A 27,008-nucleotide genomic window follows, 5' to 3' on the forward strand; every position below is an offset into this window, starting at 1 on the left:
CAGAATAATTCTAAAACTGTCATAAATTAATGACTGCTGTAAAATTGATTGTAAAATATTTTAAAATACCATTGAACAGCCAAGGGTTAGCCAACAATTTTCAACGACACATCTCAGTATCGTCAGCTTGACCACATCAATACGGTTTATTATCGCAAACTCAAAACCTAATTGGAAGAGCCGGTATGTGGTTTAAATTTAGACATTGAAAGTGCCAGTGGCAGTTGTTTTGGTTAATATCCTTGTCCTGTCATGGCGCAAGTTATATTGATGCACGAGTCGATCGTGAAGAATGTTGACCCTCACTGTTGGAAATGGCATTCACTGTTAGGAACACTGTTAGGATAAAATCCAGAAAGTTCACAAAAATTTGCATGTTTACAAGTTCACACAAGTTGACTTGTAAGTAAAAGTGCTCTTTAATGCTTATTATTTTTTATCAAAGTTATACGAAATTGGCAGTGAAGAGTTTCGTGTTGAAATTCAAAAGAAGATTCACTTTTTACATCCTTCCTTATCCTGATATATGCAGATTTGTCGACCAACTATTGTGACGAAACATTATTTAATTACACGCTAGACGTCATACAATCAGTCGCAGAGGCAGCAACCGTTTCAAATTCAACAACAGAGTTCTCATTCTCTTAGTATCTAACCCGATCGTTCACGTGAGAACAATGTTAAAAATATTACCATACCAACACCACCGAATATTTGAAAATTAAATAAAACAGAAAAAAAAAATCGATTGCGGCGTGTTAAAGATGACCCAGGCGCAAAGATCTGGTGTTCGAGTGTATATCGCCATACGTTTGGGTTCAGTCGTCGGTTAATTGTTCAGTCTAACGCCAATATTTTCCCGCTGGCTCGTCTTGTGCGCGGATCGAGTACTATTTTACTCTTTTAGCCAGCCAGATTTAACCGGACGGTTACTGTTTTTCGAAATTTAATTGGTTCCGAACGAGCATGGCTCTGGACGAACTAAAACTTGCCGCGGAAGGCAGTGCCACCGATCAGCAGCCGGCGAAACGCGACGATGCTCCCGATTACTACAAACGGCCCAAGTTCAAGCGGAACATTATTCCGTTCGATACCGAAGACCTAAGCGTGCGGGTCATCCGCGAACGGTTTCTTATTCCGGACCAGGTCAAGGAGAGCAGCCCAGCCGAGAAAGCGGGTCTCAAGCTGGGCGACCAGATCGTGAAGATCAACGGAGCCGATGCATCGGCCATGCGGCTGGCAACGGCCGAATCTGTTATCAAGCAGGCCGGGGAGCAGCTGCACCTGGTGGTGGCCAAGTAAGCGAATCAATGTGTGTGAAGATATTTGTTGAAGTTTTGCATGGACCTTTTCTCATTTGTGCTTCAATTGTGCTGTTTTTTTTTCGTTTGGTGCATAGTTCGGTTGAGTTTTATCTGTGAAAATTAAAGCAATGAAATTACGTTTGTGTCTCGCAGTAATGTGTGGTTTATTTTTAAAAAAATTGTTTTACGCCTCTAGGCAATTTTTGATTGTGAGAATGTGTGTGGTTGAAATTGGGTTTGAAATTGTGCCCGTTGACGTCTAGGAATCCAAGTTTTTAGGAAACAAAATAGATCAAGGACGTTTTAGGGATTTCCCATTGAAAATTTGTTTGGACCTCTGCTGGAATTATCGGATTAGCTTGCTTTTTGTTATTTCGTTTGAAATATCTAACTCTTACTTTCATTTCAAAAATGATCATTTTCTTGTTTTGATTTTAAAAACCAAATCTTTAAACGAACTTATATGAAACTGATTATGGTTGTGATTTATCGATATTACATACGTTAACTTCGTACCAGAGCCGGCGTTTAGGCCGGAATCCCGAGCAAGGATTGACAACAAAAGTATATCAAAATTATTACATACTCTGCTGTTGATATCAACTAGAAAACATGTTTTGTTACCAACTCAAAATAGCAATAATGATATATCAGACTTTGCTATCATTTTGTTTTCATTTTTATTGAAAGAAAATGTGTTGACAGATACTATTTATGATGTAAATAAACCTTCAATATTTAAGTTAATCTATTTTCACATAAATTTTTTTCTAGTAAAATGGTTCAAATTATATGATGATAGCAAAATGATGATGACATGATAGCAAAATGACTTCTAATTCTGCTTTCCTATTAATATTGTGTAACAGCAAGATTAGTATTCCGTTTGATATTTTTGATAACAAAAATAGTATTCAATTTAATTTCACGGCGTAGAATTTTTGCAATCAATTTTGATATTTTAACCGCTAAGTCGACCAAAATGAAATCACACCGAGTATTTAAAATCCGTTACATCAAGATATCAAATTTTGTTTTCAATTTGGTCTAAAACTTTGCTCGAAAAACCCGTGCGGTCGCACAGAGCCTTGCGCTTGATGATGACTAGAGCAAAATGTTTAAAAAAAATCTAGAGGACCGGCTGCATACAACACAATTTGCTGTTCAGAAATATTTGTATGATTTCCATTGCTTCCTTTTGTCTTTTATTTAAGTGCAGAGCACGACAACAACTTTTTATCATTTTTGATATTGACTTATACTGGTCAAGTTAATTTGTACTTTTTACTTCTTACTAGGGAGTAAATGTGTTTTTTGTGAAGAACGAACATTGGAAGAACTGGGAAAAATAATTAACTGTCCAGGTAGGAGGGACATGAACCCACAACTCTCAATCTCGCATCGAGTGCGATACCACCGGTCAATTTACCTGGCAGTTAATTATTTTTCACATTTTGTATATCATTTTTCCCAGTTCTTCTAATGTTCGTTCTTCACAAAAATATATTTACTCCCTAGTAAGAAATGCAGAGTGTAAAGTGTTGAGGAAACATCGATGACATTAGGCCTCGCTGCTTTGGAATGAGTATAATGTGCCAAACGACTCGGCTCAGCTTGCACGCCGATTGTTTACAGAGGCTTCGATCAAATGGGCTCTTAGCTCTTTTGAACCAATGAAATCTTCATGTTCGGAGCGTCTTCTACCCATTTTTTTTACAGAAAATAGATGACGTTATAATACCCGAGCTCATCAACCTGCCAGTTCCGTTTTGGGTCATTTCCCGAAGAATTGGCCGAAAGTAGAGGTGGTGTTCATACCTCAGGGAGATAAAAAAGAGAATACTATGCGTACGGCTTTCAGACCAATAAGTCTGACACCAACGTTTCTTATGTTATCAATATACATACCAAAACGGCAAGTCTACAGAAACTGCACTGCACCGTGTAGTCACGTTAATTGACAAATTACTCACATAATAGGAGACGGCACTTTGTGCTTTCCTTAATATTGAAGGAGCTTTCGATTACACATGTATTGCTTCAATTATTACGGCTCTCTTTCAAAACGGAATCGACTACACTACAATGAGCTAGATTCAAGTAATACTTTTGAGTAGGGAAATCATAGCATCATTAGGAGATACGTCGGTCACGATTTCGGTGATCAAAGGATGTCCACAAGGAGTTCTCTGGCACTTGCTTTTGGACACTGGTGGCCGACACACTCCGTCACAAGATATCTCAGCTTGGTTATGAGACTATTGCTTAGGCCGTCGACGTATACTGATTGGTGTCAGGCTGAGCTTCAGCGATGAAGTCAAACTCCTCGAAATAATTATGGGTAAAAAACTTAATTGGGCTGCCCGCCTAGATTATGTTGTTGAGAAATCACTCCGTTGAAATCAAATACAGGGTTGTATTTGGAATTGGGGCATATGATTACAACTAAGCTCAACTCCTTCAATGGGTATGAGCAGTCCGTAAACTATGAGAACAGTCAGTTTCTGCCCCAAAAGAAGATCATTCTAGGTTCGAACAATATACCAAAATACAATTTCGCTGCTTATTGAGAAACTAAGAAAAAAGTAACTCAAATTTAAAAGCGTGTTATTAATTCCAAAACTCAAAGATTCCGTAAATGTTAGTAAACGAATTGGTATGAATAAATACAGTTTGAACAAAATTCATCTATATTGTTCTGGCAGCCGCCTAATATGCTGAAAATAGGTCTTCTATACTATTTACCTACTTCGAGTTTTTGGCAAATTCGTGGTTTTCGCTCTTTTATTTAATAACAAAAGTGAATAATAGGAGTTTTCTAAGATTATCTTTTATCGATAATGAAAAGATAGTTTATAGATATTGACGCTCAGTAATTGTTTGAATGCAGTTCTTATCAAAATTGGTCCTAATACTATTTTTTGTCTACATCTCGAGCGTAGACGAAGACAAGCCGTAACATTCTATGTGTTGGCCAAACTTGTACTTATCAACATGCTTCCCCAATGCAGTATGAATTCGTTAATTAGCTCACGACTGCAGTCCAGCTGATTCGCTAGTTAGGCCGACTTACTAAACTCAAAGAATTGTGACATTCAAGTTGGAGCATGGCCCAACTAACGACCTACCCTATTAACGAACCCTCAACGGAGTTAATTAGTTTACCGGCGCTTTCAGAATTGCCGCTAAAATTAAAACAAGAACTATACAACAGGTTTCACAGGTAGTTAGACAGCATGGCGCCAAACATTAGTCGCTCGTGTTGGTTGGAACACCTGATCCACGAAGTTTTGCCAAAGTATAATCACCTGTCCATTTAAATATGTGACAACGTGACGTACTTCCATCATTCCGAAAGCTAATGAAACAGCAGTATTTGACAACTGTCTCTTTCCCAATCTCCGCACGCTGTAAAAAAACGAAACTGAAAACCATTTGAGTCTATGTATCTATAAGTTCGTATAACCTACATCAACATGAATCTCAGGCGATTCGGAGAGGTTTGTAAATAGAATCGTGTCGCGGTCAGTCAAACAAACATCTATATGTATTCAGGCAAACTGGTGCCCGCCTGGCAGCGAACGCTCAAGAAAATTATACTTATTTGAAAACAGAGTAGTAAACCATCTGGGATATTCGGATGCTATTTTTGATCCCACGAACCACGACTATCCGACAGCAAAATACTTATGTCGTCACCCGCTTCGGCTCGTGGATACTATAATCATTCGATAGCGCTAGAGATACTGTATCATTGAATCTTTTCTGTGTAAATATTGATCAATTGCGTTGGGTTGGTGAACTATACAGTCTGATAGCCTTCACCAGTTTGTTTTTGATACTGTAAATTTTATTGAAAAGAAAAACTATGTCGTCTAGGCTTATTTTTTCTGTAAATATCGTGAAGTTATATTAAGCAATTTTTTATTTTACTTTATTATATCGTGGTAACAGAGGTATTCAATCACAATCACACTATGAGATATGCACTTTTACATCAATTCATATCGAGGAAACTAGGGTAAAATGCCCTACTATTGGCCAAAGCACAGAAACAGACAATTTTCCCGAAGAAAGCAATATTTTTGGTTACTCATATCATGATGTATGACGTATATGCATATACGGTAGCGCCGACCGAGGAGAAAATTCAGAACTATTTTCAGTGCCATCTCCGAGATGACAGTCATTTGTCATTAAAGGTGACTGTCAGTTGAATAAACTTCTCGAAGACCGCAACTTTCTAGGTAATCAGTAGCGTTCGTTACAGCCTGTACAGTAATATTGCATATACGGTAGCGCCACGCAGTGAGGCAATTCTGCAATATTTTCTATACCATTTGCAAGGCTTCTATTACTCAAACAGCTTTTGCTAAGAAAGTAATATTTGAGGTTACATGGATTATAAGCTATAGTAATCAAAACGAGGTCGCATGTATACTAGAGCCGCACGATGATAATATTCTGAACTATTTTCAGTGCCATCGCCGAGATGACAGTCATTTGAACAACCTTCCCGAAGACTTCAACTTTCTAAATAGTCAGTAGCGTAAGATACAGACTTTACAAGAATATAACATAAGCACTAGTGCCACGTAGCGAGACAATCCTGAGCTACTACTGCCTGGCCGCTATCCTACCTTTCTATGACGATGATTGTCTGATGATCTCATGATGCAAGAAACAAAATCCTTTTTTATGCCAAAAACATGTATTTGACAAACAACGTTTTTTTCTAATCTAATCTCACACTAACGCAGCCAATTCTGGAAGGCATCCTGGAAAATGACGATTACTTGAATCAATCATTTTTCTTGTCAACGGCCAGGCCAACTGCGCAGCATGTACCGCAGAGAGAATTCCAAGGAATCAAGTGGAACTAGAAAAAATACCTAATTCCATCAAACTCCTTGAAATCAAGGGAAGGAAGAAAGCGTGGACCTCCCGTACCAAACGCTTCCCATATACATAGATAATGATTTATTTACAGTCGTTGGGAGTATCTTTGCTAATAAGGGTTAAGTGATACTCCGGACCCTCAGGGATGAACTAATGGCATTTAGACCAGAAGCCAGGCTGCAATTGGCCAAGGATATAGCGCCTTATTTCGCTCTCTGAAAATAGATTAGTTTACCAAAAAATTAGTATAAATCATATAATACTTGAAATTAAAGTCGTGTGGTTTAATGGTTGCCTAAAACTACATTTGTAAGGTTAGGAACTAAAAACCGCACGACCCCGCACCTCCTAGCTTGGCTACTCAATTATACAAATTGAAGTATTTCCAGGTATGGCCACGTGGAGGCGCTAGGTAGGGGCTTGGGATGGCTAGAGCTATGTTGGGCGCTTCTTCCTAGTTGCCTTCCCCATTTCATACCCCATGTATTTGACAAACAACGTTTGGTGAAAAACAGTCCAGAAGTTCCGGAGCTATGGTGAAACATACATTCATACTCACGTTTCTCGTCCCGCTACATATCGGTTCATTCCTAGTGAGCCCCCTCTTCTGTCACGTAGCTAATGATGCATCGGTTTACTCAATGAAAATCCCTACAATGGTAACAAAACAAAGGTGTATTTACTATATATTCCTCCTCAGTGGAACCCCTCTCTTTTCTCAGTCAGTTGCACAACTGCAATCGGTTAAAATGCAAGAGAAACGCAACCCCTTTTACTTATTTAGATCTCCCCCCCCCATTGTTAGGGATTCCCCCCATTTGTCAACTTCCCAGTGTTGATTCCTTAATGTCAAGAAACATGTTTACCAAGTTTGATAAAGAACCGTCCAGGTGCTTCGGGATTATGCCACCCCCCCTGTTATGAACCCCCCAGTGCTGATTCCCTTATATCAAGGAATATGTGTGCCAAGTTTGGTGGCGATCGGTCAAGGCGTTCTAGAGTTATGGCAAAACATACATACAATCATACACACGCTCATTTTTATATATATATAGGGTGTTTAATAAGTTTGATTATACACACACACTTTAAAAATGTGTTTACAAGACATTCTTTTCTGAGTTAATTTTTATTGAAGCAGTGTTTATTCAGAACTTTTACGGCATATTTGAGGGAAGCACCCCCCCCCCCCCCCGCCTTCGGAAGAATCAGTCAAATTCTCCCGACACCACGCTTGGACGATATTCGCCGTGTGGGCTGGTGCACCGTCCTGATAAAAGACGTAATGATCTTTCCCGTAGAGGTCACGAAGCACCGGGGCCACAACCTTCTCCAGAACCTCGGTCTTATAGTACGTGGCGCTGATTTTCACGTTTTTCTCGATAAACACCAGTGGAAGCTTCCCACGCTTGGCTACGGCCCCCAAAACCATCACCGACACGGCGCTCTGGAACCGCGGGATGTTTATGCGGGACGGGGGGATGCTGGCCAACGTCGGCGCCCACAGCTGATCATTTTGGACACTGTGCGGCTGTTGCAAGATGAAGAGTTTCTCATCAGAAAAACACGAACTCCTGATCAGCTTGCCGCGAAAGTATCAGTTTTGCTCTGTCCAGCCTCTTCTTCGTTGTAGTCTCCGTTACCCCGTGAACCTTGCGTTTCTTGTACGGCTTGCATCCCAGGTCCTTCGCCATAATGGTGTGGGCAGTCCCGATCGACACATCCAGGTCAACAGCGGTCTTCCAGGTCGAGGGGTTCATTTTTCGACGAACCAACTGCTTCACCACCTTGATGGCTGCTGGCGTCTTCGCCGAACGCGGCCGCCCGGATCTAGCACGGTGCTTCCGGTACCGACGGATGGTGTTATAGACGAAATTCCGCTTCACCCTGTGGGATTTCAACCGCCGAAATATGTCGCCACTCACCTCTCGCAAACAACTTAACTACGACGTTGCGGTACTCTTTCATCGCGTGCGGTAAGCAAATAACAAATGACATCAAGTCGATACCTTGCGCGTCGGTTAGCCTATATAAGGCTAAAGCTGACACCAATACCAATACACAGAATGCACATGATGCGCACTTATACAATGATGAAAAGTTGTATTCAAACTTATTGAACTACTCCTCAGTTTTCGCGACAAAATTGTTAGACCTATCGCGTTAAGCTTGACCAGAAATTCTAGATGAGTCACAATTGGGGAACGTTGGGCGGATTCTCCCACTTCGATGTTCAGTCGCTCCATCTCCTCCAACGATTGCCGACGTGGGCCGACGCTAGATCTGGCCAGAACACCGCGTCTTCGCCCTTATGGTATTTCTTGATGAACGACGTAACATCCGGCAGGCACTTTGTACTATAAATTTCCCCGTTCCGGACGGTCCGGATTTCCGGACGGCCAGTCCGGAGCGAAAAAAGAGTGGTTTTGACATCCCCTTCTCGCTGATTGTCACCCACAGCAGCTTCTTGGGAAACTTGGTGTGAGAAATGAACTTCACCTCGGAGCTCACTTCCTTCGTGGGGGAAATAAAATACGAAGTGCCCTGCCAGTCATTGCCATCCAGGGTGAGATAGGTCTCATCGTCCATCACCACCGCCACGTCACGATTCGCAGGGAAAATCTTGACCATCTTATTCTGCCACTGCCGCTTTGCCTGCAGCTCCGAGACCAGTCGACGTAACTGCCGCTTCCTGACATGTATGTCCATGTTTGCCAGGTATTTTTTTACCTCCCGGCCAGGCGCACGCAGCGATGTAGTCACTTTTCCCTCGGTCTTCCTCTTCAGGATCCTTTGGAGCTTCTTGTCGCTCAGGGTCGTCGGCCGTCCGGAACCGGACTTTCATTCGATGCTCTGATTGTTGTCCAATAGTCCCAAGATGTTGTAGATGCCGGAATGGGCGCATCCGGCGTCCACAAAGTGCCGCACGATGTCCGTTTTCGACGTGGCAGGGTACCATTCTTTGAACGCGCACAGTTCAAATCGGAGTAGCTTCACCGTCTTCGCCATCACGGTTAGAGTTCGACTGACAGAGCTGTCAATTTTTTCCTGCTAACTCATGGGTTGCTATGATTGATACTGCATGGGTAGTTTTGATAGTGCGTGTGAAGTTAAACCCATGAAAAATTGGCATTTTTTGTCCATTTTTTTTTAATGCAAACGTTAATGTCAAAATATATCTTTTGAAACGGTTTAGGTTATTTACATTTTAGTTAATGAAAAAATATAATGCATTTCAGTTTATGTCGAATGTGAGATTCATCTTTTCGTTCTGTGTAGGCATGATTTGAAGGTTTTGTCTTACAAATTAATAATCCTTCAATTCTCAACCTCATTACACATGCACTGCATTTTTCATTACATTAACACCATCAGCGCGACCATGGTCAAATCATAATTTATTTTGATATTATCTGTAGTGTTTTCTGTATTCCGCACTTCACTTTTTTGCAATATTGTGTTTGAGTGATCGAATGGCTTATGTTTTATTATCCGTACTAGTGTGTATGACATTTTTTTCCTTTTTTATCTCAAATTTTTTGCGTTGCAATATAAATTTCACTCCTAGCATCAGGAATCGGGGAAGAAATAAAATTTGTCCTATGCGGAATGCCTTATATAATAGATTGCCTGAGCCACTACCACTTGCCCTGGTATCTTCGTTGATAATAGCTGACGGAACTAAAGGAGGTCTCAGGTAGACTAAACTGGATAATCTTCAAAGCTTAAATAAACTATGAGTTGTTAGTTGTTCGCTATATCTCATAAACATCTACCGTCAATTTTATAGAAATGGAAATTTAGATTCATAGTCTCGCCGTAGTTTTGACTTACATATGTTATGTTGCTTCAACCTATTTATAGCTCAATGAGTGACGTATAACAGTTTTTCACCCGACTATTTATTTCAGGGACGACGAGGAAGCTTCAAAGAAATCGGACATACCCAAGGAAACCCGCGAGATCAAGTTCGCAGGTAACGAGGCTGATCGTAACGCCGATGTCACTAACAACCCTTCCGCCCCCAAGCACAAGCCAGACGAAGGACGTGGTATGTTGCAGATGCTAAACATCATCTTAGACTAACCGAAAGTATCTTTCCGTTTTCTTTGTTTACCCGTGTTTGGCGTTAATTAACAGCTGACTGGATTCAGCCGCCAGAACGCAAGGTTTGGCATCCGATCGTGTGGCAGCAGCCGCCGCCACCGATTCCACCGGATGTTTACGGCAAGGATGCACCTCATCAACGGCTGATTGCAAATATTCGTCGATTGCTCACGGAGACGGCCGCGAAACCCGAGGAACGCAAGAAGCACATCGAAAATATGATGCTTTCGTTGCCAACCGGTTCGAAGAGATACGAAGACGAGGAAGATGAACCTCCGAAACCGGTTCCAAAACCAAAACGAAAAACCAGAAAGACCCGTAAGGTTGCTGTCCGAAAACATAACGAAAGCTCAGAATCAGAGGATTCAATGTCGCAGGATTTATCTGCTTCTTTGCAAGATTAAGACTTTTCCGAATACTTGCACATACAGTGTAATACATCGCAAGCTGGTGTGTATTTTCTCTTGTTATATTTAGATTCTACACCAACACTTACACAATAAACGACATAAGAATTATTTTATACACGAAAACACTTTATTTTTATTCAACAAACGGAAACAACGAGCAAACCCAGATTCGGATGGGCAAATGGAGAAGTTTAATGGAAATATTCAATAGCTGTTATTAAAAGTTTTCTGCAATATACTCAGACGTATTTCGATCACCGGTTGTACTTCCTCGTGAATTTTACTTGCTTGTTTGTAAAATACGGTGACTAACAGAAACTGTTTATACAATATTATGTTAATAACTTCTAGTATCCTTATCGAATAAAACTTGTTTGTTTTCAAAAATTATAGCTGTTTTTCCAGAATGAATATCCGAAACAATTCAACTCTCAAAAACTTTTCATTATTACGTTCTAGTGGAATATTCTGTTATTTCCAGACCGCGTCACCCGCTCGAAAACTCGTAGTCCAAAGCGTTCGCCAGAGTCCACACGATCGCCGTCCTGTGAGTCCTGCGAATACAGTAATGCAACTATCGTCGAGGAACAGCTGCGTCAAATGCAGAAGCAGCTGAATGAGATCAGCATCATTCCGATGCAGATTCAAGCGACGCTTAGCTACCTTACGAAAGCTCTAGCGAAATTTGCGCCACCGGAATTGCAACGGGAACTTTCGGTTTCATTGCGTAGCAGCTCGGTTAGGGAAACTATCCCCGAAGAAGTCGAAGAGCAGGAGCAAGAGTCGGAAGATGAAACGGAAGATCTGACTGAATGCTTGGAACTGATGTTTGACGAGTCGCAAGTGTTGGAAGTTGTTCCACCGAGGGATTTTGAGTTTGAGAATCATTCACAGGATGATTCTGGCGAGGAATTAGAAGAAGGGCAAAACGTGGATGAAGAAGAACGGCTAAAGCAGGAGAAGCTCGAGCGTGTTATTAAACTGGAGCGATCATGGCCTTGGAGTCAAACTGCCAAACCGATTCATAAGTAATAGTCCGGTTTAACGGAAAGTTCAATCATTTATTTGCACTTTTTCAGGAGATCAAACTGCCATCTTGTGCCAAGTGTGGCCTTGGAAAAATCGAAAATAAAGCAACTCACCGAAGGAGATCTGCCATTCTACAAACGTGGTTACCGTCAACGGTTTGGAAATTAATGAAAGTAAAAACTACCTGTTGTTTGAAATTAAAATACATATTTTTGAGTTATTTGGTCATGTCAAAAACATTTAGCGTCTTTAAGTTAGCGCAGTTTACGTTCTGATGACTGTCCTTATCGAAGCATGAACAGGCTTTAGAAGTAGATTCTTCGACTGTGCTCTAGTTTTTCGAAGTACTAGGTCAGGTGACAAAAGCCACATATACGAACTACTTTTTCTTGTCCTTAGCCTCCACTTTCGGCTGCTTGATGTAATTGTGACCAGAATTCCTTCCAACGCGCAGCTTAGAACCCAGATTCACTTGCTCTGACATTAAGCTATTGAACGTGGATGCCCACTGCAACTTCAACGGCGTGGATAGCTTATCAATCAATTCCTGAAGCAGCATCGGGTTAGAATGTAGAATGCACTTACTGGTCGGTCGGATAATGTGATCAAAGTGATTTTGAAGTACACAATATGCTACTAAAAGGTTTTTTCCGGCGCCGGCGGGGGAGCGTTCCTAACCTTCTTCAGCAGCGAAATGTTTAGTATTTCTGGTTTAAATTCTCGACTTCCATCGTGTTCTTTATTCTTCGAGATGGGAAAAACACGCGGAAGTAGATCGACTTTAACGGCTGCTTTTTCAGCAGGCAGAAAACCTCCATTTTTTGCATCAACAGATTACACACCAATCAGAGCCGGCGTTTAGGTGTCGATATGTTTCGATCGTCGGTTGCAGCGTTCCGCCTGAACAAACGCACCCTTGGTTATCTTCGTTCACAACCGTAGGACCCTTTTGCTCCTGATCAAAATCGTTAAACAGCTGCCTCAACCATACGGTCTCTTGACACGCCTCACTCAGCGCCAAATACTTCGCCTCCATAGATGACGATTGACGTTTGACGATGACTAGCCCACGAAACTAAAACACCTCCGAAGAAAAACACGAAGCCCGATGTCAATTTTCGGCTGCAAACATCTCCGGCCCAATCGGAAACCGAGTATGCGACAAGCAACTGCTCTGAATATCCTCCTAGTCGTAGGCTGCAATCTACCATTTTCTTCAGGTATTTAAGCACCCGCTTTGCTGCTGTCCAGTCAGCCTCCCTCGGATTACTGAACTTGCGACCGAGAATTGCCATACACTCCGCGATATCTGGCCTAGTATTCACTGCAAGATATAACAAACCTTCTACAAGACTTCGATATTTGGTCGCATCTTCTAGCACTGCACTCGAGTTATCATCTTTCATAAACCCAGGTTGCATTGATGATTTCGCTGTCTTGGCCTGTTCCATTCCATGGTTAGTAATCAGCTTCTCGATGTAGTTTTTCAAAAGTATTTTATAAATTCCTGCTTCCCGCCGTATGTCAATTCCTAGGAAATGCCGAACATCACCAAGACACGTGAGCTCGAATTTTTCTTTCAGCGAATCAATCAATCGTAACACTTCTCGTTCACTAGTTGATCCAAGCAGCATATCGTCGACATACACGAGTAGAAACACTTTGATTTAGCCAATGGTTCGTATGAACAGACACGGATCAGCGCTTGCAGGTTTGAATTCCAGCTCAGTTAAAACTTCGTCCAGTCTCTTGTGCCAGCAGCGTGCTGACTGTCGCAAACCATAAATGTTGTACTGTTGCCGACAAACATACTCCTCCTGGCCACGCACAGCCCATCCAGGTGACTGATGCATAAAAATTTCTTCGTCCAATATCCCGTAAAGATACGCTGTCTTTACGTCTAGAGGTCGCACAACCATATTTTCCTTTGAAGCTACTGCAAGAAACGCTCGTAAACTTGCTTGACGCGTTACCGGAGCAAATACTTGATTGTAGTCAACTCCATATTGTAGCGTATATCCCTGAGCGACAACCCCGGCTTTAAACTTTACTACTTGATCCTATTCATTGCGCTTGATGTTAAACACCCATTTTGAACCTACTATCTGACGTCCTTGAGGTGCAGGAAGCTCCCAGGTTCCACTACGCTGGCTGATGGGAAGCCCGCGCATCCTCCATTGCGCTTCGCCACTCCGATATTTTCATTGCTTCGCGGTAATCCGAAGGCTCTTCAATTGCGCATGCCGCAATACCTACGGCGTAATCCAAAACAAAATCATCGAATTCCTTAGGCGGTATCCCGCGGTTAGGGCGATCCGATTGTCGAACAACTTTCGCAGTATCAGCATGATCAGCAATCAGCAACTTCATGGTATTCGCCATCGTCGCGAATCAACTTCGCAATCCGTAGCAGGCTCCTCTTTAAACGGCAACAACTTGATATCGTCTTCATCATTTGAACCAGATGAGGACGCGGGAAATTCTACTGAACCACTTTCATTGCCATGTTCAATGAATCTGGCATCTCTGCTCACCGTTGTTCGATTCGTCAGACGATCCACAAAGCGATAGCCTTTGTGCTCTATTGAGTAACCTACGAAAGTAAGTTTCCGGGCTTTTCCTTCTAGTTTAGATCGCTTCACTGCTGGAACTAATACGTATGCTTCACTTCCAAAAATCTTCAGGTGACTCAAATCCGGCAACGCTTTTCAGAAACACTTTTTAAGACCAGCATCTATCAACATACTCGTAGCCATTTCGGTAAGTGACCTATTCTTACGCTCAGCCACGCCGTTCTGTTGTGGTGAGTAAGGGGTCGTAAACTGTGATCTTATACCTTACTTACTTACTTATGTGTCCATGTCCGCCGGTCCGGCAGAGCAAAGGGATGAAATCAGAGATCTCCACTGCTGACGGTTACCCGCCATGGCTTTTACCTGTTACCAGGACAAGTTCTCGTCTACAGCCCGGATGTCGTTGGCCAAGCTCCGTCACCATAAGCCTCTGGGTCTGCTTCTTCTACGCTGTCCTTGTGGATTCTAGTCGAGTGCTTCTCTGCAAACCTCGTTCGCTTTTTTCCGCAAGGTGTGTCCGATCCACTTCCACTTACGTTCACGAATTTCTGTGGCTATCGACCGTTGATAACACCAACGATGGAGTTCCTCATTGGATATCCAGTTATCAGGCCACCAGGCACGAATGATGTATCGCAGGCACCGGTTAATGAATACCTGCAGTTTTTGCGTTGTCTCCGCTGAGACGCATCACGTTTCGCAGGCATAGGTTTTATACCTTCTTCACGGTAAAAGCATCGGATTGGCATTGTTAAATTCTCCTTCACTGTTCGAACGAATAACTTTCGGTTTCTTATCGTGCAAATTATTCACCCACCGAAAGTATAGTACTTAATATTTTCTGCCGCTGCATCAGAGTGCAGCGTGCAGTATTTCATGAGGTACGCTACCTTGAATCGACTATGATCATCGATTATATTCATAACAAATCGATTACCGATTGGAGTAACATTCTTCATCGGGGAACACAGATCTGTGTGCACGATGCCGAGAATTGCAGTCGATTTCCGTTCGGTTACTTCAGGGAAGGATGGTCGGGATAATTTCCCAGCTAAACAACATTCACATTCAAGTCTCAAAACACAATCGCTTACCTTCATTCCAGATGCGAGGTTCTCTTTAACAATACGCTGGTAGTGATGTCCGTTAATCGTTCGATTAATTCAACTAATCGAATAATTATAAAAATATTCGAATAATTTCTAATCGAATACTGGCAGCACGAGTAGTTGAACTAATCGAATAGTTCAAAGGAAATAATATGAATGCGAATAATCCCCGAATAATGGTCGCTAATCGTGCATAATCGTTCGATTAATCGAATTAATGAAAAATATATTCGAATATTTCTAATCGAATACCACTAGCACGAATAGTTGAATTAATCGATTAGTGCAGACAACGCTCGCCGATTAATCAGTAATCGAATAATTGAAAATTTCGGACATCACTATACGCTGGGCAGCAGCACAATCGCGATGGCCTAAACGTCGATGCCATACATGCTGACAGTTATCAGTGTGCTGCTTGACGGTAGCCTTCAGACTCTACTACTCTCAGGTGATACAACCCGCCGCAACGGTCGCCCGTTCTCCACCACGATACCATTTTGATCAATAATCTGGCAACTTCTATCTTCAAAATGCACTTTTAATTTCTTCTGCGCTAATTTGGAGACTGAAATTTAACTTGTGGACAAACCAGGCACAAATTTCACTTCACTGATATCAATCTTCATATCTTCTTCTCCGTCGAGGCCGTAAAGAACACTACTTCCTTCACCATATATCTGCAACTTCTTCCTATCCGCTTTCACTTGTTCTTCTTTTCGCGAATAAGAAACACTTTGTTTCCTTTTTCGATGCCATCAACTTTCTACAGTTACGTCGTATGTGGCCAGGCTTCTTACAAAAATGGTACACACGCTTTTCTTTTCGATAATAATTTTCTGCAATCGCTTTTTCCGTTTTGGGAACACTGTTTTCACGTTCAAGTCGCCGAGCACAATCATCCACCACCTTCGATTTCACAACATCCACGGTAATTTCGTCATCCGGATCCGGCCGACTATCGAGACCCGTAACCAAAGTATCAAACGAGGGCGGTAGGCTACGTAAAAGCATACAGACTTTCATGTTTTTGTCTAACTCGGTACCCGCACACAGCTAACTGGCACCTTTATCTCATTTGCTTTGCGTTGACGCTAACATCAGACGGGCTCAGGAGTCGTGGGCCCCACTGACAGCTGAAGAGCTAACTTGCGTGAAGAGTGGTGAATATATGATTTCTCGTTTACGCTAACGCTAACATGTTGGCATCGAAAACATGACTGCCTACCAGCTACTTGCCCGCACAGTCTAACCTATCAAACAGTTCATCCATCTCCAACAAATGCCTATCTAAATCACCATTTTCCGGTAAATTTATCACGCACAGTTTCTTCAGCAGGGAAACACGAACTGATCCGGTGCCTGGTGGTATACTTTTAAAGCCAAAAAGGCATCACGAATCACGAAAATGAACGCTATTCTGACTGATTGACTGTAAGGCTGTGAACCATTTCGCGAAATTCTAGATAGAATTAACAAAAGGGCGAATGTCGCAAATGTAAACAAAACGAGTGAGAGTTACTTTTTGCTGGACCAGCATAGGAAAATCAACCCACACTCGGTTTGTTTACGCTTGCGACATTCGCCCTTTTGTTAATTCTATCTTCAGTTTTTAACTCTTTGGTTAAAATTTGACAGTTCGATGGTTTTCCGAAAATAACCCTGCTCGGGAGCATGGTTAGCTTTAACTAGAAATACTCACAGTAAGAAATACGCGGAAACTAAAGCCAAGATTTTAACTAGAGTGACTATATACAGAGTGGCGATAACTCATCCCAAATGTATGCAATGCGGTTTTTCTTTCTTTTTCCTGCATACGCGTTGGATTGAGATTGCTGACAGCTACCGTACGCACACTATGCCGCGTATACGTATACACGCGATTTGTTGCTGCTGCTGTTGGTTTTTCCATGACGTTTTTCAAACTGGGGGAAAACAAACCACCAACACAACCGCAATTTAGCAAGCTCTATAGATCGTCTGCTCGATTGGAATGACACTGACAGATAATTATCATTCCGATTTTGACATTGTCACCACTCTGTATATAGTCACCCTAGAGTGACTATATACAGAGTGGCGACAATGCCAAAATTGGAATGATAATTATCTGTCAGTGTCATTCCAATCGAGCAGACGGCGTATCCGACGCGTATGCAGGAAAGAGCAAGAAAAACCTTGGAAAAACCGCATTGCATACATTTGGGATGACTTGTCGCCACTCTGTATATAGTCACTCTATAGTCTTCACATGTCCTCAAGCGAAGACATTTCACTTTTTTGTAACAAAAATGTCTTCTAAATGAAGACATCACGGAGCGAAAAAGCTCCAGTTTGTGTCAAACAAAATGATTGTTGATTTAATCCTCAATAAAATATTTTTATGACAACCTGAAAATATTGTTGTTCAAAACGAGATTCTGTTTGAATCAAGAAAATAACAGTTTTGAATTAGAAGTAAAGTATTTTCAAATTTGAAGTTAACATTGATATAACAATAAATATTTCCATTTCAATCATACATTTCAGTTTGAAACAAAACGAAATTTTTGTTTGTGCGTAAAACAACCATAAATATGGTTGAAACTACATTTTTATTCTCCGTGATGTTTTCACTTCTGGCATCTCTGTATTTTAGTCCGACAAACTGACGTATCTATCTAAATAAAACTGACAGTGACAGCCGATTTTTCGCGTCCTTTCGTTGAACGAGCATTGCGTTTTGTTCTGAGATCTGCTGAGTTATAATTGCACGAGTTTCGTACCGATTATTAAAATATTAAACCGTTTAATTGCGTAAAATATGTAGGATACTTCTTCATAAGTGATAGTTATTTCTTTTAACATGCCACCAATTTTTCAGGGCACTCGCAAAGCCAAAATCGGAGCTGACGCCGGAAGAGCTGGCCCGCCAAGAGGAGGAAGAATTCAATACGGGTCCGCTGTCGGTGCTTACCCAATCGGTGAAAAACAATACTCAGGTTCTGATTAACTGTCGCAACAACAAAAAGCTGCTGGGAAGAGTGAAGGCTTTCGATCGCCACTGCAACATGGTCCTGGAGAACGTCAAAGAAATGTGGACAGAAGTGCCACGAACAGGGAAGGGCAAGAAAAAAGTAAAACCGGTTAACAAGGATCGGTTTATATCAAAAATGTTCCTTCGCGGCGATTCGGTCATACTGGTTCTGCGTAATCCACAAGCCACTGCCGCAGGAAAATAAGTCGATGCATACAAAATAATTTTTAAGATAAGTTTTTATATTTCCTTCGTGAATGATAAACGAATAAATTGTAATGGATCCAACTAATCTTTTTCTGCGATAGCAGTTAGATGAACTTCGATTTCCTCCTCAGTCAACGTGCGAAATTCTGGATTCTCCTTGGTTACCAGTCCCAGTTCAATTTCTGATGGTTTAAAATCCACGGCGAGCACGGTCGACAAGCAGGTTATAGCAAGTTGAATTGCTTCCTCCTCCGTGAAACTGGCTTTTTTCTTGAGTTTCTTTTCCAAGTAGCTATTTGCTTCGGTTTGTTTGACTCCAACGGAAATGGCTCTATAGCCACAGTAATAACCGGCGGGATCAGTTTTGTACACACACGGACCGTTCTCGTCGTCGTAAGCAATAAGCACCATACCTTAGTAGTTAAAAACAGATTTCAGAACAATATGCTTATACTTTTGCGAAGATACTTACTGCATCCTAATGGTCTCATTTCGGCATTCTGTGTGTAAACTTGTGAAATATCAGCCATTCGTCGGCAGAGAACATCTACCGGCATATCATAGCCGTACTTGTAACGCCAGTTGGCAGCTTCGTACCGCGCGCGTTGAACCTGCGACTTGGAATCGGCAATCCGACCGGTCATTACACATCCCACATTCCGGGTAATCCGATAGAGATGAGTAACGGTCTTCGGGTCAATCAACTTGTCAGGAATCTTTTTCTGAGTGGCAACTACTGCCACATCTTTTCCCTTCAAGGCAACCGAAGTCAATCCTTCTTGGTTAATTGCCTTGAATGCATACTCTGCGGAGGACCAAACAAATATGCACCGTCACTAAAAGAGGAATCAGTGCGAAGAAGTTTCCGACTTACCAACTTGATACAGGCGACCTTCCGGAGAGAAAATCGTGATATGACGATCGAACCCGGCGCTGCTTCCACGAGACATGTTGCTACAGCACTTTAGTCAAATGAAATTGCAAAATAAGAGTTTGTTTCTTGTGATTAACTAGCAAATCGCTGTTGTTTTTGGAACCTCGAATTTACACTCCAAAAACTTCTAGAGAGGTTAGGAACAATGAAGCAGTGACATGACAATACAATATCAAATTATTGGGTAAGCACTCGTTTCGATATCGATATCAATAAGGATCGATATCAAAACTTCGACGTTATTATTTAGACAACATTTATATATTACGTAACTCATATAGCGGTTATTTAAATATAAAGATTGCTGATGTACGACTGTGTTGGATTGGTGGTTTGTTGGCATCAGGAAATGATTTCGCAATGGGAAAACATTTCCTGATGAAAACAAATCGTGTATACGTATACGCGGCGAAGTGTGTGATGTGTGTGAGGTAAATGTCAGTAATCTATTTTGTTTATATTATATTAAATTATTGGCATATTTTTAATAAAAAACAATTGATTTGGTATTTTTTTTGATTCGTTGTGTCATATTGGAAATTGTGAAAAATAACTGTATGGTTAGAAAATATTGATAGTTCACTTTCGTCTTTCGTATCTTCATGCAACGTAAGAACTATTGAGCTAATAATATAACGTATGTACTGGACACTATCACTTATTGTTCTTATACTCAAAATAAAAATAAGCATTTACCTTATTCGCCAACCGGTTTCGGGTAGATGTTACCCATCATCGGGGCTAGGCCCTGCTTATTTTTATTTTGTAAGAACAATATGTAGTAAGTGATAGTGTCCAGTATATACATTACATTGTTAGTTCACTTTCGTTCGTTTCACTGTTGTATATCAATTCAAGCAAATTTCTACATTTAATTTTAGCTGCAAAAAGAGTTTTGCTAAGTTTGTATTTTTGTTGCTATCAAATTTTTCATGCAAAATGTTCAAGTTTTGCTTATTGAAAATGATGCCACTGTATATACAACCAAGTTTTCTGGAAAATGTTACTGCTCTAATGACTTTGCCCAAGCGAATCCCCTTCCTCTGTGCGTTACATAACTTGTGAATGGTCTTTCTGCGACTATTAAAGTAATTGCGGTAATTGCAAAATAGAAACATGTCTTCACATTTGGCAACTCTGCTACAAAAGGCTGCTCGGTTATCTGTCGGAGTCGTCCCTTCAGAAATCACTGTTTGCTGTCAGCTTTACCAATTGCCGCTGGCAATTTACCTCGAGTTTTCTTAAATTTAATATTTTTTCACACATTTGTCAGAAACATTGTGTTCTGGCGCTGATAGTTGCTTTTATTCCGTTTAAATCGTTTTCATAAGTATAGAAAACACTAGCAGTACTACAGCCATGACTGTGACAAATGTGACCAGCGTTGAACAATACAATAAATTCATCGGGTAAGTTACGATTGCACAACGTTTCATTAGCCGGCTCATGGAATTAAGTGGTTATCTCTTATCAAAGGTCTTCCTCGGTTACGGTAGCATTGTTTTCGGCGGAATGGGCCGAACAGTGTAAACAGATCCATGCAGTGATGTTGGAACTGGCGAAACAGGCACCATTCGCTGGAGTTCAATTCATAGACATTCCCGCAGAGGATTTATCCGAAGTGGCGCTGAAACACAAGATTGATGCGGTACCGACGGTGATCTTTTTCAAAGCTGGAAGCGCAGTCGATCGAATAGACGGTGTGGACATTGCGTCTTTGACATCCAAATGCCGGAAATATGCAGGAATTAATGCGGCTGCAGCGGAAGGCGCCGGAAGTTTGGAAGACCGATTGAAGGCACTGATTAACCGTTCTAATGTGATGATCTTCATGAAGGGAGATCGCGATACACCTCGTTGTGGTTTCTCCAAGCAGCTTATTGCCATTATCAACGAAACAGGGTTAGTTAGGCAGAAAGATTTTATCTGTTATTTCCTTTGAAATGCTAATGCGATTCCGTTTTCAACTGCAGTGTGGCATACGACACGTTCGATATTCTTAGCGATGAAGAGGTGCGACAAGGCCTAAAGACGTACTCTGACTGGCCAACCTATCCGCAAGTTTACGTGAAAGGAGAGCTTATCGGTGGTTTGGACATCATCAAAGAGTTGCTGGCGGGCGGGGAGTTAGATGCAACGTTGAAGGCTTGAAATCTAATACCAGGAACCGATACCTCTCCTTCTTTACGCTGGTTCACTTTTCGAATGCCGATGGCAAAAAAGATCTGCTTAAAGCAAGGATAAATAAATGATTGCTATAGGTAAAAAACGTTGAAAATTGTTGGTTTCAGGACATTCGTAATAAGTTAGTTCCTAAATCATTTTCGCTACTGGTTTGTTTGTTTTTTGCTATTACTTTGTGGGTTCTTAGATAATATTAAATTAAAACTAGCATTTTTTCTGTGCAGGTGTATGTTCAAAAATTTATTTGAAATAAGAAACCGAATTACTACGGTTTAAACTTTGGGTTTTTATTTCGCTTATTATATTTCAAGCCTGTTCTTTAATCAATTGAATTGATTCCTAATCACTACAATCCGACCATGGGAAGTGAATAAGAAAAAAAACTTCTAAGGATTATAGCAGTGCAAATTGGATGCATACAGAAATTAGTGCCATGCGCGATGGTCCTACGACGAGACAAAAAATTGTAGGTAACACTGGAAATTACAGATCGCAACCATAGACTGGCCATAGACTAGCAATTGCGTGAAGACTAACAAACCAGAAGCATGGAATAGTAAGTCGCTTTGTTTCGTGGGCTATTTTCGGGACAGAAGGTCGACGAACTTCTACCCTACAACCTCAAAATCGCAGGGCGGTACTGCCACTGGGAACGTATCAGTTCCATGTTACTAAATTAAAAAGAAGTTTAAATTATAATCAAAGTTGAAAAACTGATTTTGATAAAATTATTTAGTTTCGAAGTCATTAGACACCAAAATATCAAAAATGTTATGCTTCCACCGGTAGTGCAAGAACTTCGCTGAACAGAACAGAAAGTATGCAAAAGCGGGCATCGTCTACCACCGTGTTTCCTAAATAGGGGTGGCTCCACGTGTTCGCCAACAATTCGATTCGCAGCAGAATAATATAGGGAATTCTACCAGGGGGTTTGCGAGTCAAAAAAGGTTAAGAACCGCTGGTCTACCAGAATTGTGGCACAACTATCCAGCTTGGAATTCTCTTGGTAGTGTTGAGCAGTATTATACGCCAACAGGCACAGAAAAGGCAAAACTCGATTTTACGCCGCGAAGAAGCCCAGACAGAAAGAATGGGATTGCGAAGCGGTGGAAAAACTGTATCACGCAAACAAAAACGGCGGTACAGTAGTAGAAGTGATAAATCGAAGAGCACGTGCAAACCACGAAGTTAAGAAGGTGATCGGAAAGCTTAAAGCTGCTAAGATAAGAAAAATGAAGCACGTTTACCGGAGGAGTGAATGGAAGAGGTTGCGATCACACTGTTTAGCACCACTTAGAAGGTACTCTCTCAACCGCTCTGTCACCGCCCATCATCAATAGCGAAGAAATTCACTATCACGGTCACTATCAAGCGGGATTTATAAATGTCCGCTCAACCACGGACGAGACTTTCGCGATGGGACAAGTTCACGACTACAACGTAGTCACTCATCGCATTTTCATTGCTTTCAAATCAACTTATCAGGAAAGTGGAGACAGACGGAAGTGGTACCATTTTCCAGAAGTTAGTCCAACTTTACGGCTTCACCGAAAATATTGATTTCTTGAAATGCAACTTTAAGACGATAAAAGAATGCCCAACTGAAGGGTGAGCTTAGGGGTATGAAATGGGGAAGCCAAATGGATGGTTCTATGGTGCCTGATCTCAAAACCGCGGTTTTGGGCAGACGGCGGATCCACACGGCCTTGCTAAAAGGTAAGCCTAATATAAGTTATTTTAATTATTTTTTTCGTTTTAGCTTATGAAGTACCTCTTGCTATACAGTGACAACTTTGGCCAAAACGAGTTTTAATGCTGCACATGGATACCAGAAGAAAAAATTAAATTACCTAATTATTGGAAGCACTTATGGAAACTCAAAGGACACAACACTATTCAGGGACGTAGCCAAAAAAATTTCTTAGGAAAGCTTTTACAAAAAAATATCTAACATAGCCTAAGCTTGTTTATTCAGGAAATGGGGAATTTTGCAATCAAAGCTATTTTGTTTTATACTCAGGGTTCTTCATTTAACAAAAAAAAATCGCATTGAAATAAAAGAAGGTAAATGTTGAAATTGGGCCTCCCAGTTGGCGTCGTGGTGTGTTGTATATTCCATTCTTGGCTGGGACAGACTATTACAGTTAATAGGATCGAGTCCCTTCGAGGCGCGGCAAGAGTCGAGACAAGTTGACATGCTTTTCATCATCGCCCTTGAGAAGTTCCGGCGAGCAAGATCGAAACGAGCGACTCAATTTTCAGTGAAGGTAGCAAACTTCTTGGTTGCGCAGATGACTTTGATATTGTAGACCGAAGCTTCGCAATGGCGGAGGCCATCTGCGGTGGACTAAAAGCGGTGGCTAATAGGATTGGACTAAAAGTAAATGCGTTGCAGACCAAATACATGATTGGCAGAGGCTCTAAGAGACGAACGTACACTTTTCGTGGACGGGAATCATTGACGGAGACGAACTAGAAGTCGAAGATGATTTTGTGTATTTGGGATCGCTTTAAGCAGAGTCTATTTTGCCCTTCGCAAAACGCTACCATCCGCTAGCAAATGATGGCCACCGTACGATGCGGACAAGGTCACAGCTCTTATTAGGCCGGTAGTTTTTATAGATTTTACGATACTCACGGAGGATAGCAAAAGCTGGAAGCGAAGAGCGGCGGAGGTATACTAGAATCTCTTTTTACGTCAATTCTTGGACGCGATTTCCTTTTGCGTCTGTTACATTGATATACATTTCAATTAAACTGACAGTACGGGAATAATAAAAAGGAGAATAGTAAAGCTATAAGTTAAGAGGTAAACAATCTCGTATTTATTGAGTTCGGAATTTCTCAAGCTTTATATGTAACAGCGTCAACAGTTTTACATCTAAAATATGAATTAAAGTTCTCCCTTTTTACGACCGATTTTTTACGTCCCCCAATAGTGGACGGAAAACGAGATTTGAGTGTATCTGAATCACAAGTAGCAGACACTACTTGGGGAGATTACCATATCGGGTGAATCAGGTGAAAGTCGGTAAGCTACCAGACCAGACAGTCACAAGGAAAACGGTTCTATCTAACAACCCCACTGGCACCCAGCACAGAGAGGCCCAATGTGCGAAATGGCTCAACTTGGTCTTGCGACCTTGCGCCTTTTGAGACACCTGGGAAATAGGCGACGAGTAACCCAAGACTGAGTTGAATGCAGCTGACAAGTTAAAACAGCGGAAGCCACCCCAGTTCTATGCTACAGACGACGCCAACGAGGATCGTACAACTTGTCCCGTAAATTTTCCTGTGCTCTAAGCAGCTGGTAATTTAAGCTTCGCTACTGCAGAATCGATACGCCCATGACTCTATTCCATTCGAAGGACTGCTGGTAAGATTGTTCTATTTTTGCCTCCAAATGGGATACCAAATACCAAACCGAAGGATGTGGCAACTAGGATGACGACAGCCCAGTGAGACCAAATAGCAACGCCAAGCACCCACGGCGGAATACACCAACGATGTTTGCTTCTACACGCCGAAAGGATTTTTACTTTTCAAGCCCTTAAAAGAACTATTTATTTCAGCTTCAGCAGGAAAAGAGAAAATATCCGATTTTACTTGCACTTTATTCTTCTTGATGTGTTCAACACAAAGGTTATGTTTTCATGTGTAAACTCATCACCTTCATCACTGCGACCAGTTCAACGCTTGATCTACTTTACCCAGTTATTCCTCACTGCCAGTACTATCCCATATTATAGCCGTCCCTGGCGAGGACGCATTCGTTCCTCTGACCAGTACACTTAACTATAGGAGGGACTTTTGCACTGTCAAGAGGCTTCAATGGGTAAATATAGAATTCAGCATGAAGGAAAGGTAAATGGAGGGGTCTGAGAATAAACCCATGCTAAAGTCATTTGACATCGAATGGCTTTTAGATTATTTACTTGTATATGACACTATACGCGATCATGAACGTAAACTCTAGTTTTAGGAAGGGAGGAATGATCAGTCAAATTCAGATCAGATCAGTCATATTCAACCGTCTTCGAGGTTTGAAGCACCTAACTCCTCGGAAGAAGGCAGTGCCTCATTCAGTATTCGCGCGTAGTTCTCGGCAGTTTGCGGGTTATTCAGCCGAGGAGAGCGGCTTTGATGTGTCCGGTATACGGTGGACAGCTTTGAGCGCACATGTACTGCTACTAGGTAATGGTCAGAATCAATATCCGCACCCCGTCACGTCGGGAACGTACGTTCCTGATGTTAGAGAAAAACCGGCCCTCTATGAGAACGTGGTCAAGTTGGTTCATTGTACGTTGGTCAGGTGCTTCGGATCACCAGGCCTCGGGAAGCTGCGAAGTTTATACATCGTCGGCCGTTATCGTTCGTGTCGGTGTGGCTATGGGGCCCTACCACCGGTCTATAGATTTCTTCCCTACCGACCTGGGCGTTCATATCCCCGATGACGATCTTGATGTCCCGTGACGAGCAGCTGTCGTACGTTGCCTCCAGCCTCGCGTAGAACGCTTCTTTCTCATCGTCGGGTCTGCCTTCGTGCGGGCAGTGCTTTATCCTCAATACACACATTCTCTCGTTGATCGCCTTCCAATCTATCACGCGATCCTGCATTCAGCCCAGCACTACAAAGCCCGTTCCCAGTTCGTTGGTAGTGCCACCAGAGCGGTAAAACTGGGCCTTTCCGCCACGGATCTTCCATAACTTCTCTTCTTTGCGACAGATTTCCTGCAGAGCTACGATGTCGAGTTTGCGCTCGCAACCTGCGAAATTTAGCGATCTGCAGTTCGAAGTACCGACTCTCCATTCGTCGTCCTTGTTCCGTTTGAATTTTGTTAGTTATTTTATTTAGGTGTGTAGCCGTACTGGGGCAATACTACCGAGTCTCGCGATGGGGCTGCCATCTTATAGTGCCGAGACTCACTATACCTCCTTCCCGGTTAGTATACGACCTTAGTTTCCACCGGGGTTGGTTACCCGATCTCCGCAAAGGTTGCTCGTATTCCGGCTGGTACCACGAGGAGGTCGGGATCGGAGTTGCTGGATAAGAGGCTAACGACCACTATGGGGTCTATATTCCGCATTATCCAGCCGTTTACCAACCAGACTTTTCATAATATCAATCACTAAATAAGGCTAGGGTGAACACGCAATTTAGCAGCAGCATTCACGTTGAAATCTGTTATTTGGGTTTTATGCACTAGTCGGACAACCGTGCCGTGTAAATCGGCAA

At 41.9% G+C, this 27,008-nt stretch overlaps 6 protein-coding genes across 6 annotated transcripts; 4 read left to right on the forward strand and 2 right to left on the reverse strand.

Moving 5' to 3' along the window:
* Positions 1–966: 966 nt before the first annotated feature.
* Positions 967–10,714, forward strand: LOC128745423 (uncharacterized). Its single transcript, XM_053842498.1, has 3 exons — positions 967–1,298; positions 10,115–10,254; positions 10,344–10,714. The coding sequence occupies exons 1-3, from the start codon at positions 967–969 to the stop codon at positions 10,712–10,714; spliced, it is 843 nt and encodes a 280-aa protein (XP_053698473.1).
* Positions 10,715–10,893: 179 nt separating this feature from the next.
* Positions 10,894–11,917, forward strand: LOC128745424 (uncharacterized). The gene is made up of 3 exons (XM_053842499.1): positions 10,894–10,897; positions 11,202–11,748; positions 11,800–11,917. Exons 1-3 carry the CDS (start codon positions 10,894–10,896, stop codon positions 11,915–11,917), a joined length of 669 nt encoding a protein of 222 aa, XP_053698474.1.
* Positions 11,918–12,756: 839 nt separating this feature from the next.
* Positions 12,757–13,383, reverse strand: LOC128745425 (uncharacterized). Its single transcript, XM_053842501.1, has one exon. The coding sequence runs from the start codon at positions 13,381–13,383 to the stop codon at positions 12,757–12,759; it is 627 nt and encodes a 208-aa protein (XP_053698476.1).
* A 4,753-nt stretch (positions 13,384–18,136) lies between these two features.
* Positions 18,137–18,728, forward strand: LOC128737284 (probable small nuclear ribonucleoprotein Sm D2). The gene is made up of 2 exons (XM_053831893.1): positions 18,137–18,236; positions 18,295–18,728. Coding segments are annotated over exons 1-2 (360 nt in total). The 5' UTR covers positions 18,137–18,234; the 3' UTR covers positions 18,653–18,728.
* Positions 18,675–19,709, reverse strand: LOC128737274 (proteasome subunit alpha type-6-like). The gene is made up of 3 exons (XM_053831881.1): positions 19,529–19,709; positions 19,127–19,459; positions 18,675–19,067 (listed from the first exon to the last, which is right to left on the reverse strand). Exons 1-3 carry the CDS (start codon positions 19,602–19,604, stop codon positions 18,736–18,738), a joined length of 741 nt encoding a protein of 246 aa, XP_053687856.1. The 5' UTR covers positions 19,605–19,709; the 3' UTR covers positions 18,675–18,735.
* Positions 19,710–20,818: 1,109 nt separating this feature from the next.
* On the forward strand, positions 20,819–22,001 carry LOC128745133 (glutaredoxin 3). The gene is made up of 3 exons (XM_053842127.1): positions 20,819–20,997; positions 21,065–21,490; positions 21,562–22,001. The coding sequence occupies exons 1-3, from the start codon at positions 20,948–20,950 to the stop codon at positions 21,737–21,739; spliced, it is 654 nt and encodes a 217-aa protein (XP_053698102.1). The 5' UTR covers positions 20,819–20,947; the 3' UTR covers positions 21,740–22,001.
* The last annotated feature ends 5,007 nt before the right edge of the window (positions 22,002–27,008 follow it).

The sequence above is a fragment of the Sabethes cyaneus genome, chromosome 1 (assembly GCF_943734655.1).
Source record: "Sabethes cyaneus chromosome 1, idSabCyanKW18_F2, whole genome shotgun sequence".
NCBI lineage: Eukaryota > Metazoa > Arthropoda > Insecta > Diptera > Culicidae > Sabethes > Sabethes cyaneus.